General features: G+C 60.4%; 1 protein-coding gene across 3 annotated transcripts; it reads left to right on the forward strand.

Moving 5' to 3' along the window:
* Nucleotides 1–281: 281 nt before the first annotated feature.
* Nucleotides 282–19,621, forward strand: ACE (angiotensin I converting enzyme; the record flags this gene model as incomplete). Of its 3 annotated transcripts, XM_079726389.1 has the most annotated exons (25): nt 282–536; nt 1,158–1,325; nt 1,939–2,032; nt 2,742–2,885; nt 3,304–3,495; nt 4,074–4,171; nt 4,550–4,722; nt 5,045–5,268; nt 5,613–5,757; nt 6,042–6,140; nt 6,396–6,518; nt 6,858–7,069; nt 7,704–7,840; nt 8,708–8,866; nt 9,120–9,207; nt 11,130–11,273; nt 11,430–11,621; nt 12,952–13,049; nt 13,239–13,411; nt 15,256–15,479; nt 15,778–15,922; nt 16,178–16,276; nt 18,494–18,616; nt 18,863–19,050; nt 19,199–19,621. In XM_079726389.1, 25 exons carry the CDS (start codon nt 282–284, stop codon nt 19,420–19,422), a joined length of 3,921 nt encoding a protein of 1,306 aa, XP_079582515.1. In that variant the 3' UTR covers nt 19,423–19,621. The 3 variants fall into 3 exon arrangements, with proteins under 3 accessions (XP_079582515.1, XP_079582516.1, XP_079582517.1); XM_079726390.1 differs by lacking the exons at nt 282–536; nt 1,158–1,325; nt 1,939–2,032; ... (7 more) ...; nt 6,396–6,518; nt 6,858–7,069 and adding an exon at nt 7,403–7,610; XM_079726391.1 differs by lacking the exons at nt 282–536; nt 1,158–1,325; nt 1,939–2,032; ... (8 more) ...; nt 6,858–7,069; nt 18,494–18,616 and adding an exon at nt 7,403–7,610.

Here is a 19,621-nt window from a genome sequence, read left to right on the forward strand (position 1 = left end):
CTGACCTAAGGCCCATCCGCCACCCCTGGGCTGCATCTCGCAGGGGGCCGCCTCGGCCCCTCCTCGGGCCGGCGCCCCTGCCTGGGGCGGGCCAGGAAGCCTCGGTCCCCGCCCCGCTCCGTTAGGCCCGCGCAACGGCCGGGGGACTTTGAAGCCGAGGAGGAAGCGCGGCGGGGCGGGGAGGTGAGGGTGTGTCGGAAGGCGGCGGCGGCGGCGGCCGGGTTTTATAACCCGCAGGGCGGGCGCGGCGCGGGAGAAGGGGCTGCACCACGCACCGCGCCATGGGGGCCGCGTCGGGCCGCCGGTGGCCGCGGCCGCCGCTGCTGCCGTTGCTGCTGCTGCTGCTGCCGCCACCGCCGCCTGTGGTCCTGGCGCTCGACCCCGCGTTGCAGCCGGGGAACTTTTCCGCCGACGAGGCCGGGGCGCAGGTCTTCGCAAAGCGCTTCAATTCGAGCGCCGAGCAGGTGCTGTTCCACAGCACGGCCGCCAGCTGGGCGTACGACACCAACATCAACGAGGAAAACGCGCGGCGCCAGGTGGGCGCGCGGGCCCGGGGCGGGGGCGGGGCCCGGGCACCCAATCACAGGCGGGCGGCCGGGCGCTGGGGGGCGGGGAGTCACCGCCCCGCGCGCGCCCCCGGCCCCTGAGCGGTGGGGACCGGGCTGGGCCAGCCGGCCTCCCCGCTAACCCCCACCCCAACGCCGTCCCAGCAGACAGGCGGTCGGTTCCCTAGCACGGTGCTGGGCACATGCTCCTGCCCAGTAAGGGACCGAATGGATGAGGCTGGCCCCTCTGACCCCGAGTCCTCCCAGGTGGCAGCGCCTGGGGATGACGACGGGCTGGGTCCGCGGCAGTCTTCGCTGAGGGTGCCCGCTCTGCTCTGGGTTCTCATCCTCTCCGACTGCAACCTACCCCTCTCTCACTGTGCCTGTCACCGCTCGTCACTGTTCACACTCTCTTCCTCCGCCTCTCTTCTGGCCCCAGTTTCTGCTCCACAGCCTCCCTGAGGCAGGCTCCCCCAGTTCTTCACCCCGAGGGCCCAGGAGGAGGGAGCCGTGCTCCCACAAGCCCCAACCTCCTGAAGCCCTGGCATTCCTCCCCTCCCCCGCGCCACGGCTTCCCCTATTTACCCTCTCGTGCCCTCCTGGTACCCACAGGAGGAGGCAGCCCTGCTCAGCCAGGAGTTTTCAGAGGTCTGGGGCCAGAAGGCCAAGGCTCTGTTCGACCCAATCTGGCAGAACTTCACCGACCCCAAGCTGCGACGCATCATCAGTGCCGTGCGCACCCTGGGCCCTGCCAACCTGCCCCTGAAGGAGCGGCAGCAGGTGGGCCTGGTGGAGGGGTGGAGGCAGAAGTGGCCCGGGTGCCCCCATTGCCCGGGGGGGTGGGGCCTGGCAGGGAGGGATCCTGGGATCTCTACCGGCCCCGACTGTCGGGGAAGCCCCGCAAGCACAGAACGGATTCCTGAAGTACTGATTTTCCTTGGACCTGGAGTGAGAGAAGTTCATATCTATCAAAGCAAGTATTATGGAGCAGAAAGCAAAATTCAAGTCAAGAGTAAAGGATGAAACAGGGGTTTTCAGACTTTCTCCATAGGTGGTTTGGTTTATGGGCTTCCTCAGAAAGATTGGGAAGGGCTGAGAAGGCATCAAGGTCAGAGAATGAGAGGGATTTGCCCTCGCTCAAGGTGGTGGCTGGGCTCAGAATTGAACCCTGATCCCTAATTCTCAGGACACTAGTTTCCCAGGCTGCCTCCACTGGAAGGGGAATCCGTGCATGCATGCTCAGCTGTGCTCTGGGTGCCCCAGCGTGGCCTTGCCCTAGCCACGTCCCCCTCTCCAGGCATCTCCCCTTTTCCTCCCAGCGGAAAGAGGAGAGAGGCCACATTCCCTCCAAGGGCTGTTCAGCGCTAACATTTTCTCAACTCTAACTCCCCAGTACAACTCTCTGCTAAGCAACATGTCCAGGATTTACTCCACGGCCAAGGTCTGCTTCCCCAACAAGACTGCCACCTGCTGGTCCCTGGACCCAGGTACGGCCCTGTGTCTACCCTGTCTTCGGGGGCTTCCTACCCTTCCCCACTGACCTGCTGCACTCAGGAGGGTGGCGTGTTTTTGCAGAGAGAGTGGGTAAACCCAAAGGCATTAACCTCCAACTGGGACTGGACTGTCAGAGGCCCCCAGACCCCTGCTCCTCCAGGCAAACTGATTTCTGGAATCTCCAGCCTCCAGCCCCTGCTCCACCCCCACCCACACGTGTGCTTTTTCCTCTCCCATCACAACCGGCTTTCCTCCTGGCTGCCTGGTTTCCCCTTTCATGGGTCCTCTCATTCCCCACAAGTGCCCTCCACAGGCCTTAGACCCCTCATGGCTTCCCTTGCAAACCTCCTCCTCTCCCCCCACAGCGCCCCCCACCCCACCACGTACCAGGCATCCTTGAGGTCAGCCACTCCGTCCAAGGAGCCATGAAGGGTCTGCCTGGGTTTCAACTTCTGGGTGTCCTCTTTGTGTCAGCCACCTTAGATAATCACTTCCTGGGAACCAGGACCCTGCCTGGCTGCTTACTTTGTATAGCTCCCAGTCCCATCCTGTCCAGCTTGTAGGTTGCCCTTGGCTTTGAGGGTATCATGATGCTGAGGAAGTAGGTGGAGATGGTGAGGACCAGTGTGGGAGCTCTGGTGAAGGCTATTGCTGACTTCAACGCAGAAGTCTCCGAACTGACCGTGCTCACCTGTGTCTCAGAGCTCACCAACATCCTGGCTGCGTCGCGAAGCTACGCCCTGCTACTATATGCCTGGGAGGGCTGGCACAACGCTGTGGGCATCCCGCTGAAACCCCTGTACCAGAACTTCACTGCCCTCAGCAATGCGGCCTACAAGCAGGATGGTGAGCATGGCCACCCTGTCCCTTTTGTGGGCGTTTCCCTCTCATTTTCTGTCTCCACTGAGCCCCGCCCCCTGAGGCAAGCAGAGCGGCTATTACAATGACTCCATACATTGGTCCAAGTTCACACAGATAGCGGATGGCGGAATGGGCATTAGCCCCATCGCCCTCATGCCGCGCTCCTGGCACTCCTCCCAGCCCTAGGGCTCAACTTTGCCTCTTCTGCCCTCTAGGATCTGTTTAGCTGGAGTTGGAGCGACCCCTAGTTAGAAGATTGTAGAGCAGCAACCCCCAAGCTCTCCCTTCCAGCTAGCAGGCAGATACACTGGCCCTGAGCCGGGAGAACGGCCAGGTGGTAGCTGGGAGGAGGAGGTGCCAGAGCCTGGGGCCTGAGCGCACCCCAACGCCACCCCCTGGCTAGGCTTCTCAGACACGGGGGCCTACTGGCGCTCCTGGTACGAGTCCCCCACCTTCACGGAGGATCTGGAGCACCTCTACCATCAGTTAGAGCCCCTCTACCTGAACCTCCACGCCTACGTCCGACGCGCATTGCACCGCCGATACGGGGACAGATTCATCAACCTCAGGGGACCCATCCCTGCTCACCTGCTGGGTAAGGACCTGGCCTTGCCACCACACATGTCCAGGGTCCTCCTTATCGTGTGTCACATTTCAGAGCACCGCACTGCTCGATCCCCTGCACATGAGCCCACAAAGCAGGTGATCCTTCTCATGGTCACTACTGTTCCTACTTTTCACAAGGGGACCCTGAGGCTTAGGGTGCGCAAGTGACTTGGCAGAAGGCAGAAAACTATTAAAAGGCAGAGCCAGGAGTCACACCGAAGGCTTTAGCTCCAGGTCCAGTGGAGGAAGAAAAATAAGCCTAGTTTACACCCCAGGAAGCCAGCCCTGTGGCCCTGCATCAGGGTTGGGAGGCAGGGACCCTGGCACCGTCAGAAAGGACCCAGCAGCATCACCTGGGCTCACACTTGGCCTCTGCCAGCCCCAGGGAACGTGGAGCACTCGGGAGTGTGGGTGGGACTGATGTGTGAGCCAGCTGAGAGGGCTGTGGCCCTGCAGCGCCCTGGGTCCAGACACCAGGCGCCCAGGGTGCTGTTCAGTGACACACGTGGGGAAGCAGGCACTGGCTGGGCTGGGAGCCAAGCTGTCTGGCTCCCCTCCTCTGTCTAGGGGACATGTGGGCCCAGAGTTGGGACAAAATCTACGACATGGTGGTGCCTTTCTCTGACAAGCCCAATCTTGACGTTACCAGTACCATGGTGCAGAAGGTAAGCTCGGAGTCAGGCCAGGTGGGGCCACAGGAGTGAATCAGACGTGAGGAGAGGGACGGGAAGGGACCTCAGTCCCTCCCTTTCTACAGAGCAGCAGCCTGGAGTGTGTGTCCAAGCCATGAGCTGGGCCCTGTGTCCTTGTCCTCGCTGAGGTGCCCATCCCTCCTTCCGGGGCCCCTCGGGGGCGGGGGTTGTGAGCAGTGGTCCATCCGCTCTAGCCAGCAGGGGCCGGACGTCTGGGAAGGGAGGCCACAGAGCAGAGGTGCTCTTCATGAGCAGGGAGCTGAGCTGGGTGGGGGACCACAGACGTGCCCCTGGGGCAGCCATGGCGGGCTCCAGCGGCTGGCCCCTGACCCGTGCGAACACTCCTACCAGGGATGGAACGCTACGCACATGTTCCGGGTGGCAGAGGAATTCTTCACCTCCCTAAGGCTCTTGCCCATGCCTCCTGAGTTCTGGGCAGAGTCCATGCTGGAGAAACCAAGCGATGGGCGTGAGGTGGTGTGCCACGCCTCAGCCTGGGACTTCTACAACAGGAAAGACTTCAGGTCTCAATTCGGGAGGGCAGGCAGCCTGGGCACAGAGAAGCCAGTTCCCATGCTCGCCTCTAATCCAGCCCCAGCAGTGGCTGGGGGGCAGGGTCCCTTCCCTGGGCAGCTTTGACAGGCAGTCAGCTCTGTACCTTGGAACGGAGGGAAAAGGCCAGAGTGTGGGCTGGGGCAGGGGAAAGGGTTTGCCCGTTTCCGCCAGCTCCTTCGAGCCCCAGGGCAGTGCCCGCCGGGCTCCTTTCCCTCGGGCGCCAGCCCCACCGTGCTCTGGTCCCTGCCCCTCCCGTCCTCGACCCTCACCCACGCCCTCTCCCCGCCCCAGGATCAAGCAGTGCACGCAGGTCACTATGGACCAGCTGTCCACGGTGCACCACGAGATGGGCCACGTGCAGTACTACCTGCAGTACAAGGACCAACACGTCTCCCTGCGCCAAGGCGCCAACCCTGGCTTCCACGAGGCCATCGGGGACGTGCTGGCGCTCTCCGTCTCCACTCCTGCACATCTGTACAAAATTGGCCTGCTGGACCACGTCACCAACGACACGGGTACGGGGGTGGGTGGAGAGAGCCCAGCGCAGCCCCCCACCAGACCCCGCTGGATCCCACAGCAGGCCCGCACTGGTCCCCGCTCCCCTCTGCCCTTCTTGTTTCTGCCTCACTGCCCCACGTCAGACAGGCTTGGGGATCCATCCAGAGCCTCACAGCCCACCCTGAGTCCCAACTCCACTGCCCGAGCGCCCTCTTCCAAGCGGGCCCCCAGGGTCCCAAAGGCTGGCGCTCCCTTCTCTGCGTCTGCCCAGCCTCACCTCCTGCTGGCTTCTCCCCAGGCCCACCCTGTCCCAGCTGGACTCTCCCTCTGACCTCTCTCTTTTCATCTCATCTCCCGACAGAAAGCGACATCAATTACTTGTTAAAGATGGCACTGGAAAAAATTGCCTTCCTGCCCTTTGGCTACTTGGTGGACCAGTGGCGTTGGGGGGTCTTTAGTGGGCGTACCCCCCCTTCCCTCTACAACTATGACTGGTGGTATCTTCGGTGAGCAAAGCGGGACCGGGAAGGGCCTAATCCCAAACAGCCCTCCCACCGTTCCCGGGCAACCTGCCTCCTGCCTCCCTCCTCTCTAATGATGCCTCCATCCTCTTGCGCGAGGCATTATTTCCTGCCTAAAACTTCCTCCGTCAGGCAGTCTCTCCCCGTTCTCCAGGATGGGGAAGGGATGGCGGGTGGGAATGTCTGCTTAGCAGACTTTTCTGCAAAGGTAACATCAGCCTGCGTACAACCCTTGGGTCCTAAGACAATTTAATCACCTCCTCTTCCAGAACCAAGTATCAGGGGATCTGTCCTCCAGTTGTCCGAAACGAAACCCACTTTGACGCTGGAGCCAAGTTTCATGTCCCAAGTGTGACACCATACATCAGGTACTGTTGCCCCCCGTTCCAGCACACCTTTAGTCCCCTTCCCCCTACTCTGGGACCCCCATTCCCAGGGCTTGTTCCCACACCCTTCTGGACCCCTCAACGGCCTGGAATTTGAGGGGGCCTCTCTCCTGAGCCAAACTCAGTTCTCCCTTCTCCCCCAGGCAGCCCCTGGTCTGGGCTCTGCCTGGCGGAAGCTGGCTGGGACCTGGGCCAGGGGCCTCCACCATCCGCCTCACGCCCATCCTGTGCCTGCAGGTACTTCGTGAGTTTTGTCCTGCAGTTCCAGTTCCATCAAGCCCTGTGCAAGGAGGCGGGCCACCAGGGCCCACTGCACCAGTGTGACATCTACCAGTCCACCCAGGCAGGGGCCAAGCTCCGGTGTGTGGAGCAGAGGGAGGGCGGTGGGGAGTGAGGGGAGCGAGCGGGGAAGGGCACGCCAGCGGGGGCACCACCACCGGACCGGCGGAGGGGACCTTTCTCCCCTCCCCCTCCCTTTCGTTCTCTCATGGAATGTTTATTGAGTGGGCCTCTTGGCTGGCATGGGGCACAACACATGTTCCCCTCACAGAGCTCCTAGGCCCTGAGCCTTAATGCTGCCGTCTTGCCATCCAGTGGGGGCAGAAGTGGCCGGAGATGGGGCAGGTGGGCCAGGGCAGCGGTAGGTAGTGGCCCCTGGCCCGAGAGCCCTGTGCCCACTGTGCCCGCTCTGCCTGACAGGGCACTGCTGCGGGCAGGCTCCTCACGGCCCTGGCAGGAGCTGCTGAAGGACATGGTCGGCTCAGATTCCCTGGACGCTCAGCCGCTGCTCAACTACTTCCAGCCGGTCACACGGTGGCTACAAGAGCAGAACCAGCAGAATGGCGAGGTCCTGGGCTGGCCAGAATATCAGTGGCGCCCACCGATGCCCGACAATTACCCAGAGGGCATTGGTAAAGCCCGAGGGAGCCTGGGGCGGGGCGCTACAGCAGGTTCTCAGTTCCAGGCTCGGGACCAGGCCCCCCGGTTCATGGTTCCCGATCAGCTTCTCCCAGCCGGGCCCTGGCGCCCTGCCTGGAGGGCCAGGCGGTCCCCTGAGCTGGTCGGCAGGGCCCTGGGGTGGGGTGGGCACATCTTTCCCAGCATCCTGGGCAGGGTATGCCCAGATCTGAGGCCCCGGCCGGGGGGTGCTGGCTGGCGGGCACACTGCTCTATGAGGTCACACTGCAGGCTCCGCTCTTATTGGCCAGGGGGCAGGGGCTGCAGGACTCTGTTCTCCTGCTGCCATGGGCCAAGGTTGGGCTGCTCCAGGACTGTCCCGCCTCCTCCTCCTCCTCCTCCTCCTGCTCTGCTGTGGGCACCCCCTGCTGGCCCCTGGCCAGGGAACCACCGGCCAGGTGTCAGTCAACCAGGGAACGACCAGCCAGGCAACAACCAGCAGCCAGACGACTACCCGCCACTCAACAACCAGCAGCCCGAACACCCAGATCCCAAGTGGGACCAGCTGGGTGCCGGGGCGGGGAGGCCGGGGCAGCAGTGGAAGGGCAAGGGCGAGGCCTGTCTGTGTCTCTCCGCTCTGTCCCACAGACCTGGTGTCCGACGAGGCGGAGGCCAGCAGGTTTGTGGAGGAATATGACCGGAGGTCCCAGGTGGTGTGGAACGAGTATGTCGAGGCCAGCTGGGACTACAATACCAACATCACCAAGGAGGGCAGCAAGATACTGGTAGGGGCCCCTGCACGCCCCCTCCCCCCACCCCGGAGCTCGCTCACAGACTCAGCGCACGTATGCTCCTCCCCCGGGGGCCCACCCTCTGAAACCCAAGGCACTGCAGGCCGCCCTTCCGCCCCCGACGTCACCTCGGTGGGAACAGGCCGTCAGAATTTGTGAAAAATCCCAATGGCATATCGAAAAGTGTCCAATTTCAGGCACACACCAGTGCCTAAACAAGTTGTCTTATCATTAACAATCAATCTGTTGTTGGTAACGGAATAATTTGTACAGAAATAAGTGATGCTAAAGTCAGTTTTTAAAAAGATTGAAAGCTCCTGTTTGCCACCATAGAGGAGGCTATACGTCCCCTCCAAGCCCCCTCCCCACCTGTATGGCTGAGCGCTGATTATAACCAAGGTGAGCCGCAGAGGACTAACATTTCTTGAAGACCCACTGCGTGCTGGCCACTGTTCCTTGGCACTTGACATCTGTTGCCTCATTTATTCCTCAACAGCCTTGCAAAACCAGTGACCTTATTCCCATTTTACAGCTGGGACCCTGAGGCTCAGAGAGGCCGCAGAGCAAATACCAGGCTGCATCTATCCTAACAGCCTTTAGGACACGGGGTGGGGTTTCCTTCTCTGCCTCTGCCATCAGATGTCTTGCTCGAAATGGCCATCTGTTGAGGGGCAGGTACTGCGCACAGGATGTTATAGACAGTCCGGGTTGAAGAGGGTCTTTGTAGGCAAAGGCAACAACTTGGTAAAACCGCCCCCACCCTGACACCCTCAGTCCCCTTGGCTCCCCTCAAGGCACCTCCTCCTAGGAGGCCTTTCTAGAGCTCCTGGGCCTCATGATACAGTTCCCCTGTGCTTTCAGCTGGAGAAGAACATACAGATGGCCAACCACACTGTCAAGTATGGCACCTGGGCCAGGAAGTTTGATGTGACCAACTTCCAGAACGCCACCATGAAGCGGATGATAAAGAAGATTCAGGATCTAGAGCGGGCGGCACTGCCTGTCAGGGAGCTGGAGGAGGTGTGTACCTCGCGGGGAGCAGGGGGTGGAGGATCCTAGCTCGGGGGACAGCGTCTGGCCTTCATGCTTCCCCTTCCTCGATTTGCCATGTCGTGACATCTGGCACGTCAACACACACCTACAGACTTACTGAGAAGGCAGAGCTTTGGGAGCACCCCCCACCCCAGCTGCAGAGCCCGGGTCCGAGATGGCGCCGGGGGCGGAGCAGGGAGCCCAGGGCTCAAGCTCTCCGCCCCTCTTCTTCCCCCTGCAGTACAACCGGATCCTGCTGAACATGGAAACCACTTACAGCGTGGCCTCTGTGTGCCACAGCAACGGCACTTGTCTGCAGCTCGAGCCTGGTGAGCACACGTGGGAGTGAGGGGGAGACCTGGGGAGGCTAGGGGTGCTGGCCGTGGAAGGGCGGACGCCACGTCTGACTCATGGGGTCCGCACGCCCGGGAGACTCACTTCCCTGTCTTCCACCCGTGGTGCTCCTCTGCCACTGCTTAGAACCGACACCTACTTCATCGCGGCCGTGGTCCCCCCGCCCTGCCCTTGGCTCCGCCCGTCCGCTCCCTCTGGGTCCCCTCTGTTCCTCCCTCCACTCCGCCCTTCAGAGCAGGTGTATCTCAAATTTGTCTCTCAGGGGCTTGGACTCCCCAGTAGGGAGAGTAACTCGAGGCATCTCCCCTCTGCGCCCTTTCCTTGATCCCATCCACCTTCCCCATCGTCCCTGGCCCTTCCCTGGCCCCCTCCCCCACCCAGAAACGGAAGCCTCAGCCCGCAGGAGCCACGTCCACGCCATTCCCACTTCACTCCCTCTGCCGCCACTTCCCACTGGAAGGAGTGGGCCAGCTCTGGCGTGTCCTCTTCCTCTCGCAGGAGACTGGCTGCTCCTTCTTACCTTCTCCTCTTGGAAGGAGCTCAGCCCCGACACCCCAGTACCTGTGCACAGATACACCCCCACCCCTCTCTGACCCATGCTTCCCAGGGTCGAGGAGTCAGAGGCATAAACATTTTTCCTGAGGAATCTCCACCCAGAAACAGCCTCTTCCTGGCCCTCCGCCCAACTCCCACATTAGAACAATGACAAATAGAAGGGGAAATGGAAAATAAACAGGAGAGAGAAACCATTTTCCTGGGACAGAGTTTGGCCTGAGGGTTGTGTATGTGGGTAAGCACGCAAAGTGGGGGGAAGGGGACGCGCACTTGTGTGCATTTATGGAGAAGAGCATTCAAGGGAGTATGGCCTTCCCCCCACATCGGTCGGCCCCTTAATCCAGGGCTGGGCCATCGGGTCACTGCCAGTAGTAAAAATAAGCAGCGCCCACAATAACAGAACACTCACATCAGCAGAGGACACAATTCTCAAGGTATGTTTTTTCTCCAAATAAAATTAACTTGAATGTACTTTCTCCGTGAAGAGTAGAGAGCACATCGCATGTTTCAGGATAGAGCACAAGTCCATGAGGTGTGGATGCCCGCAGGCCTCCGTCTCAGGCCAGGCCGGGCAGGAAGGCGAGCCACCTTCAGAGCTGACACGTGAGCTCACACCGTCCTCTTCCCAGCTCTGTGAGGTGGATGTGAGCTCCGTGTAATCCATAAGCCAGGAGGCCACTCATAGAGTCATGGCTTGGATGGGACACAAACACAAGATTTCTGGCTCCCTGATGATGCTGGAATGGATCTCTGTACTTTGCCTTCACAGCTGTTCTTTTATTTAATCAGTTCAGTCACAATGTGGGAAAGACGCCCTGGGCCCTGTGGGGAACCCCTCCCGCCCCTGGGCCGGCATAATCCCCATTTCATAGTCAGGGAAGGAGGGGTCCCGTGACTCACCCAAGGTGATTTCAAGGTCAGGAGGAAACCGAACAAGAACTCGGGTCTTTTGACCTCCAAGCCATTTCTCCCAGGGAGGTGGTGGGCAGGGAACGAGTGGGGAGCAGTGGCTTTGGGGTCTGGGCCCTTGGTTTGTGCCCCAGCTCAGCCACTTGCTGGCGGGGGGACGCAGCCGTGTCACCAAACCGCTTGTGTGGAAAGAGAGTCAAGGGCATCCCTCACAGGGCTGTTGCAGCCCCGCAGTTGCCTGAGATTGTGTCTGTGAAGCGCTGAGCCCCAGGCCTGGCGCCCTGTAAGCCCCACGGAAAGGGCGCCAGCCTGTCTCCAGTTTCCCTCGACTTGCTGCCTGTGCGGTCCCTTTGCAGTTTTATTCCACCTCTGAAGGAGGTGGGAGGTGAGCCAAGAGCTGGAGGCTTAAAGCCATCCACCCCCTCCCACCCAGATCTGACAAATCTGATGGCCACATCCCGGAACTATGAAGACCTGCTGTGGGCATGGAAGGGCTGGCGAGACAAGGTGGGGAGAGCCATCCTCCCGAATTTCCCCAAATATGTGGAGCTCACCAACAAGGCCGCCAGGCTCAATGGTGAGTCCTCTCTGCCAGTGTCACTGGCTGTCGGGTCCCAGCCCCCCACGAGGCCCTCAGAAAGGTCCTCTGAAACCCAAGAGGTGAGGGGGGAGGAGGCAGGGTGCTCAGGGGATGGTCAGGTGTTCAGAGAGCCTGGCTGTGTCCCCTCTGCAGGCTACGAGGACGGAGGGGACTCCTGGAGATCTATGTACGAGATGCCATTCCTGGAGGACGACCTGGAGCAGCTCTTCCAGGAGCTGCAGCCGCTCTACCTGAACCTGCACGCCTACGTGCGCCGGGCCCTGTATCGCTTCTACGGGTCCGAGCTCATCAACCTGGAGGGCCCCATTCCAGCCCACCTGCTGGGTGAGGGCAAGTGAGACAGTCAACAGTATGAGGGAGGGGGCAGCCCAGGGCTGGCCAGAGGCCAGAGGGCAGAGGGCAGAGGGCAGACTGGGAAGGGTCTGCAGATGACACCTGAGGCTGGGGAAGTGAAACAACTGGAGCCTGGGGGAATGTTGCCAGGGCTGGACTGGGGTCGGGGCTGGGGGTGGGGAGAAGAGCCCCCTCCCTGCATTTGGTGCCACGTTTGCTACAGATCCACGTTACACAGGTCATCAGGGATGGGGCAGTGGGCAGAGTTCATAGGCCTGTCCTAGGGAGACCACATCACCCGTCACAGCTCCAGGCAGCATGAGCGGGAGGAGGGGGCCGTGAGTGGGTGCTGAGAAGGGCCTCCCCAGGAGGTGGCTCGTGAGCAGAGCCTTGAAAGATGAGAGGTTCTGACAGGTGGAGAAAGTAGTCGTGGGAAGAGAAGGGCAGACACGACATTCAGGCCAAGGGAGCTGTGAGAGCGTAGATCCCCCTCAACTTTAGGAGCCTCCTTCTCCAGGGGTTGTAAACTCAAATGCCCTGAACACATGAAGCAGGCAGTGGAAGACAATAAGGGATGGTAGGGACTGGGTCAAAGTAGAGGCTACTGGGTTCCTGTCTCTGTCGGGCCGTCAGGAACATGTTTCTGGGGGCTTCTTACTGTGAACAGAGAGGCCAGGCAGGGCCATGGACCATTTACAAATCATGAGAGAGACCCCCCCACACCCGTCCAGCTTTGGGTCTAGCTCTGCTCAGCCTAGAGGGTCTTTGCAGCCCAAGAGACCAGCCATATTTGGTACCTCTGTAGTGAGACCAGAGAATATCAGCTCCATGGCAGGGAAACACAGACCCCGGGAGGGAATGCAGGTGCCCGGCTGGCCCTGGGAGCTGGGGCTTAGAGCTGAGCCCCCAGGACGAGCAGAGCAGCCGGGTCCGGGCTCGCTCCCCACTCCCATTCTTGCTTCTCACTCACTCTGAGTCTCACTGGTTTGCACTGTCGGCTCCACTTGATGTCAGCTCCAGCTTAGTCCCCTTTGGCTGTCAAAGCCTCTCCAAATGCATTTCTGCACCTTTCCACTCATTCTGAATAGCTTCCTTATCTCCACTCTTGTCTTGCGGTAAATGCAGAGGCATCAGCCTCTCCAAAAGGAGGGTGGTTCTTGCCAGCTGACCTCGTAAACTGACCCCAGGCGACATGGAGGGGACAGAGCAGTGGCTGGTCAGATTATGATCAGTGTCCCCTCCCCCTGCGTGAGGGTGCTGAGCCTAAGATCTAACACCTGTCTCTCCTCTCTCCGCCATCTCTTCCTCTACCCGCCTCCAGGGAACATGTGGGCACAGAGCTGGTCCAACATCTATGACTTGGTAATACCCTTCCCTTCAGCCCCCAGGATGGATGCCACAGAGGCCATGATAAAGCAGGTCCGCACCGGCCCCCTCCTTGCACCCCTGCTTCTGCAGGGCACAGGGGAGGGGAACCCTGCCCAGGTGGGAGAGTGCCCTCTGATTCAGGACTCCCTTCCAGCTTGGCCGTCTCCCAGGGCCCTCCCACTGCGGCACACAGCCCATCCCCACAATCCCCAGCTTTGCCAGAGCTCCCTCTGCTTGCAGGGCTGGACACCCCAAAGGATGTTTAAGGAAGCAGACAATTTCTTCACCTCCCTGGGGCTGCTGCCCATGCCCCCCGAGTTCTGGAAAAAGTCTATGCTGGAGAAGCCGACCGACGGGCGGGAGGTGGTGTGCCACGCCTCCGCCTGGGACTTCTTCAACGGCAAGGACTTCAGGTATGTCCGGGCTACAGGACAGGGGGACCTGGTCCTGAGCCCAGAGGACAAGGAGACGAGTCAAGTAGAGGCTCCGCTGCCGTCTCCTCGGCCAGAACATGGGACGGAGGGTTAAGAGAGTTGGGCCTGGCCGCAGCTTGGCCACTGGCTTGTGGCAGGGTCTCCTCGAGCGCTGACCAGCTCTGTCAGCCCAGCGTTCAAGGTTCCAGTCCTGGGGGTGAGCCCCACGTGAGCTGCCAGCTTTCCCTCCCTCTCAGGCAGCCCCTGTGTACAGCTGGCCCTCTCCCTGGGTGCCTGTGCCTTGACACGGAGGCACATGGGGACGTGGGGGCTTTGCACAGATCCACTCTCACCACTGATGGGCTCAGAAGCTGTCTTCATTGGAGGACAGTGTTTCAGTTACCTACTGCTGCGTAACAAACCAGCCCAAAACCTAGTGGTGTAAAACAACCATTTGCTTATGCTCATGATTTTATGGGCCAAGAATTCAGGCACAGTGGAAATGGTTTGTCCTGCTCTGCAGTGGTGGAGACCTCCGCAGGGCTAGAGAGGGCTGGCATGGCTCAGTGGGGCCATCTATCTGTGGCTGTGCTTCTGGCTTTCTGTTCGGTTCCTCAGTTTTTCTCTGTGTGGCACGTGCTGGGGCAGGGATGTTCATGTTGGGCTCCTTCACTCACGTGCTGGGTGCCTGGGCTGGCATAGCTGGAGCAGCTGGGGTTTGGTGGGACATCTCTCTCCAGGAAAGCTTGGACTTCCTCACAGTATGGCAGCCTTAGGCGGTCAGATTTTTTACCTGGAGGCTGGCATCCCCAGAGCAAAAGTAGAAGTAGCCAGATCTCTTAAAGACTAAGTCCAGAATTGGGACAGGTCACTTCTACCACATTTTATTGGCTAAAGCAAGTCACAAGGCCACCCCAGTTTCAAGAGAAGGTAAAGAAGATTCCACCTCTTGGGAGAAGTGGCAGAGATGACCTGCCACAGCTGATGAAGTGTCTCTTATGAGAAGAGTGGGCACAGAGATCCTGGAACAAAGCGGTAGTTTCACTGGCTCACCTGGCCTTGGGCCCTTGCTTCAAAGGCACAAGGACCAGAGCTGTAGGGCTGGGCACAGACAGAATCAAGGGGGTGAGGGTTCTTTGGGGATCTTCCCCGTATGGGGAGTCATAGCAGGAGGTGGACAGATCCCAACCTCATTGTCACCGGGGTGCTGGGCAGCTCTTTCCCCTCCCCCTAGAATGACAGACAAAGAGGGTCAACTGAGCTGAAGAGCTCTGCTTAGATCCAAGGGAGAATTTCTCTGGCTCACAAAAGACGGAAAGTGAGGTGCAGCCTCTGGCTTGGACTGCTCTGCAGATGTCCCTTCAGTCCTGGCCCTGAGAAATCCTGGGATGAATATGCTTGCTGGCATTGGGCACAAGGGATGCAGAAGAGCTCAGACACTGTTGTTTCCTTCAGGAAGCCTAAGTGTTGGGAGAGACAAAACATGTAATGAGGAACCACATGACTCACATGACCCAAGCCCTACACTGACCCTGACTGAGGGTCCCCATGCCTTTAGAGCACGTACTTCATACAGTTAGAAAGCCACACGGCAGTGTGGGCTGGAGTTAGTTGTTCAGGGAAGTTGGGGGCAGAGGAATGGCCTGGAGGACCAGACGTTAGGGGCTTCTAACCCCCCAGATTCCCTCTATTTCCCCTTTTGGCTTTCCTTCCCATAATGCTGCGTTCCTTGCATAAAGCAGTCCTGGGGGTATGCTCTGCATCCAGTAAGGACAGCAGGTCCCTTTGCCCCAGGGATCCTCACTGCCCCCTTCCACACCCTCTCCCCACCCCCGTGTTCCCAGGATCAAGCAGTGCACCACTGTGAACATGGAGGACCTGGTGGTGGCCCACCACGAAATGGGCCACATACAGTATTTCATGCAGTACAAGGACTTGCCTGTGACCTTCCGGGAGGGCGCCAACCCTGGTTTTCACGAGGCCATTGGGGATGTGCTGGCCCTCTCAGTGTCTACCCCCAAGCACCTGCACAAGATCAACCTGCTGAGTAGTGGGGACGGCAGCCGAGGTGAGAGAGGAACGGGGAGATCCTAGTGGGCAGAGGGGCCAAGAACGGGCAGCAAGCCTGGGAGGTGGAGAGAGGAGACTTCATAGCCCACAGGCAGAGCTGGGCCAGAGCAGTGGGGAACAAGAGGGGCAACCAGCAGGGAGAGTGGGCGGATGGAACCCATACCACCCCAAGAGGCAGGTCGCAGGACCCAGAGACATACAGCGCGCCCCGCCCGTTCCCCCATCGCGCGCCCATCACAGCCCCACTGCCAGGAGGCAGGCCTGGATCTGATGCCAGGGCCCCCTTCCCTTGGCAGAGGAGGACATCAACTTTCTGATGAAGGTGGCGCTCGACAAGATCGCCTTTGTTCCCTTCAGCTATCTTGTGGACCAGTGGCGCTGGAGGGTATTTGACGGAAGCATCACCAAGGAGAACTACAACCAGGAGTGGTGGAGCCTCAGGTTCTAGAATGCTGCTGTGGGCCGGGGGGGGCCCTCCATGGGGGGGTGTATGCACCTGCATCTGTGTGCACATGGTGTGTCTGCGTCTGTGGCGTCCAGGGGGGTGTGTGTGTGTAAGTGCCGTGACGCACAGAGGCACAGCACGCAGGTGTCTGGAGCGCCCAGTGCAGGCGCCATACTTCAAATCAAAAACACCAACCCTCCCGGCTTGATTCTTCCCAAACCCCCCCTCTAACGTGTCTTCCTCCTCAACAGGCTGAAGTACCAGGGCCTCTGTCCCCCAGTGGCCAGGTCTCAAGGCGACTTTGACCCAGGGGCCAAGTTCCACATTCCTTCAAGCGTGCCATATATCAGGTAACAGGAAAGGGAGGAGGGCGCCATGAGGGGCAGCGCCTCCGCTCAGCGCTCAGGCTGCCCTTGCTGCCCCCCCGGCAGCTACCGGCAGGGCGACCTGGGCACCCGGCTGCATGGCCCACTGTGTCTGGGCCACTCACCCGTGACCAAGGCTGACCGTTGTTTCACTCTTGTGATGTGACGAGAGCCCGCACCCTCCTGACAGCTGAAAACAGAAACTTCACTATAACTGGCTAATGCTTATAAGACCTTGGTTAGTAACATTAACCATGACCCACGGCCAGATCATGACCTGAGCACTGTTTTTTTATTTTTACAAGATTGTGATTCCTTTACTCTATACTGAACGTATTTCCTCTGATATAACTTAAGTTGTACCTGGAATACCTCTATCCACTAGAGCTAGGATTAGAGACCCAGCTAGATTGGGAGTCTGTATTATTAGGGGCATGGGGTCATAAGCTGGGGCCCACACAGAACTGGGTTCAAATCTCGTCTCCACAACTCTGTTTCCTTGAGTAAATTCCTCAGTCTCTGTAAGCATCAGTTTCCTCAGCTGTGGAATCCTATTTCACAGGATCATTGCACGAGCTAACTTCTTATCACACTGTCTAATACATAGCATGTTTGGGAACTGGTGGCCATAACCCACCATTATTAAGTTACTGTCTTTTTTTTCTTTTCTTTTTTAAAAAATTTATTTATTTATTTATTTTTGGTTAGGTTGGGTTTTTGTTGCTGCACGCGGGCTTTCTCGAGTTGCAGTACATGGGCTTCTCATTGCAGTGGCTTCTCTTGCTGCAGAGCACGGCCTCTAGGCGCATGGGCTTCAGTGGTTGTGGCACACGGGCTCAGTAGTTGTGGCTCGCGGGCTCTAGAGCGCAGGCTCAGTAGTTGTGGCGCACAGGCTTAGTTGCTCCGCGGCATGTGGGATCTTCCCAGACCAGGGCTCGAACCCGTGTCCCCTGCATTGGCAGGAGGATTCTTAACCACTGCACCACCAGGGAAGTCCCTAAGTCACTGTCTTAAATGGAATACAGAAACATAACCGCATTGTGAGTCATGCAGCCGTAGCGTGAATGCGCCCAGCGCAGCCCCTTTCCCTCTATGTGCCGCAGGGGCGCACTTGCTGGGGACTAGGAAGGGTGATTAGAGGAGCTGGAGCCCTTTCCGGAGGTAGGGATCTGGGGACACCTCAGGGTAGAGGGCTGGGGGCCCCTGGGCTGCAAGTAGCCCAGGCCACCCGTGAGGCAGGACGTAGAGGGCACCCCAGCCCTTGCCTCCTGGGCTCCCTGGAAGGCAGTGAGGGAGGGCTTATGCCCACTGTGCCCAGTCCTCCACCCCAGCACCTGGCACAACGTCAGCACATAGTCAAGACCTAATAAATAAGCATGGGGTGGGTGAATTCTGTCCCCGAGTCCAGGAAGAAAGAGAAAGCCTGCTCAGATGCTCCAGAGAGCATAGGTGGGCAGGGAGCCAAGGAGACTCAAGGGCACCTCAGCACAGGCCTGACCCGGCCAGTGCGCCAGGATGACCTGCAGGGAGGGCCTCCGCCCGCCTTCCCGAAGGATTTCTGAGCTTCCAAGCTGGCACTCACTTTCACACAGAAGCCAGGCCCATGTGATGGTTAGCTTCCGAGCTTAGCACAGATAATTCTCTAGGCGGGGGTGGGCAAAGGGGATGCACTCCAAATTCTGACCAGCAGCCTTGGCGAAGCACTTTAGGAAATGCCAGGAAAGTCAGTGACACATGGCTTGTGCCCAGCCTTCAAAGCGGGAGCCCCGCCCTGCTGATTCAGGACATTCACAACCTCCCCAGGCTCGGAGAGGCGACCCCCACCTTGACCGGCAGACTTCTGCTGGGAATTCCTGCTGCCAAATTTGGGATAAAGGAGGCCCTTCGGGCTGGCTTCCCTGCCTCGTCAGAGGGGTGACCCCTTGGGCAACACCCGGCCTCTCCATGCACGTAGCCCAGGGACGGAGACCTCGCTGCGTCCAGAGCAGCCTGCCACGACCGTCCGTGCAGGGCCCTGTCCCTGCCCCTCCTCGCCCATGAGGGAGGCCCGGAGCAGCTCAGAGCAGGCCCTCCTGAGAAGCGCAGGCAGCCGCGTGGGCGTGGGCGTGGGCGTGGGCGTGGGCGGGTCGGAGGCGGGGGGGGTGGGGGCTCGGTGACTCCGCCCCTCCGCCCCGGCCCCAGGCCTCACCTGCCTTTCCTCAGGTATTTCGTCAGCTTCATCATCCAGTTCCAGTTCCACGAGGCGCTGTGTAAGGCGGCGGGCCACCAGGGCCCCGTGCACAAGTGCGACATCTACCAGTCCCAGGAGGCCGGGAAGCGCCTGGCGTGAGTCTCCTCTGGCGTTCCCCGGCCTGCTGTCCACCCTCTGACGTACTTCCCAGGGCCTGAGGAGCCCCTCCCCCAGCCCCCAGCCCCCACCCCCTCGACCTGCCCTGCGCGGGCCTCTCAGGCCGAGGGAAGCTGGCGCGGGGAGGTGGGGTACAGAGAGAGCAGGTACGAGGCTGGGGCAGACGGGCAGGGAGCCTCGCGGCCTGTCGCTCTGACTCGGTCCGCTTCCCGGGGCTCCCCCAGGGACGCCATGAAGCTGGGCTTCAGTCGGCCGTGGCCCGAAGCCATGCGGCTCATCACGGGCCAGCCCAACATGTCGGCCGCTGCCATGATGACCTACTTCAAGCCGCTGCTGGACTGGCTCGTGACCGAGAACACGCGGAACGGGGAGAAGCTGGGCTGGCCTCAGTACAACTGGACGCCAAACTCGGGTACCGCCACCCACCCGCCTCGGCCCCAGGCCGCCCCTGGGCTCGCTCAGGGCCAGGCCCCCCCAGGTTAAGGCAGGTGGGAGGCCGACTTCCGGGCGGGGGCGGCCCGGGACCGGCCCAGCGCCCGCTCTCCTTCCTCCCTGCGCAGCTCGCTTGGAAGTCTCCTTCCCGGGCTCCGGCCGTGTCAGCTTCCTGGGCCTGAACCTCGAGGAGCAGCAGGCCCGCGTGGGCCAGTGGGTGCTGCTCTTCCTGGGCGTCGCCCTGCTGGTGGCCACCCTGGGCCTCACCCTGCGGCTCTTCAGCATCCGCCGCCTCCACCAGCGCCACCGCGGGCCCCAGTTTGGCTCCGAGGTGGAGCTCAGGCACTCCTGAGATGAGGGCTGGGCGGGCCTGCGGGGGAATGCGCCACCGGGAGACCCAGGGACCGGGAAGGGCCCGGAGGTGGGCTGAGGACCCGCCACTGCTCTCACGGCTCACCCCAGCCCTCCTCCCCCCTCCTCCAGTCCCCTGGACCAAGAACCACCTTGGCCCCTGCCCCCTGGCCCCTGGGGACCAGGCCACCTAACATGGA

This window comes from Hyperoodon ampullatus, assembly GCF_949752795.1.
Source record: "Hyperoodon ampullatus genome assembly, chromosome: 19".
Lineage (NCBI taxonomy): Eukaryota > Metazoa > Chordata > Mammalia > Artiodactyla > Ziphiidae > Hyperoodon > Hyperoodon ampullatus.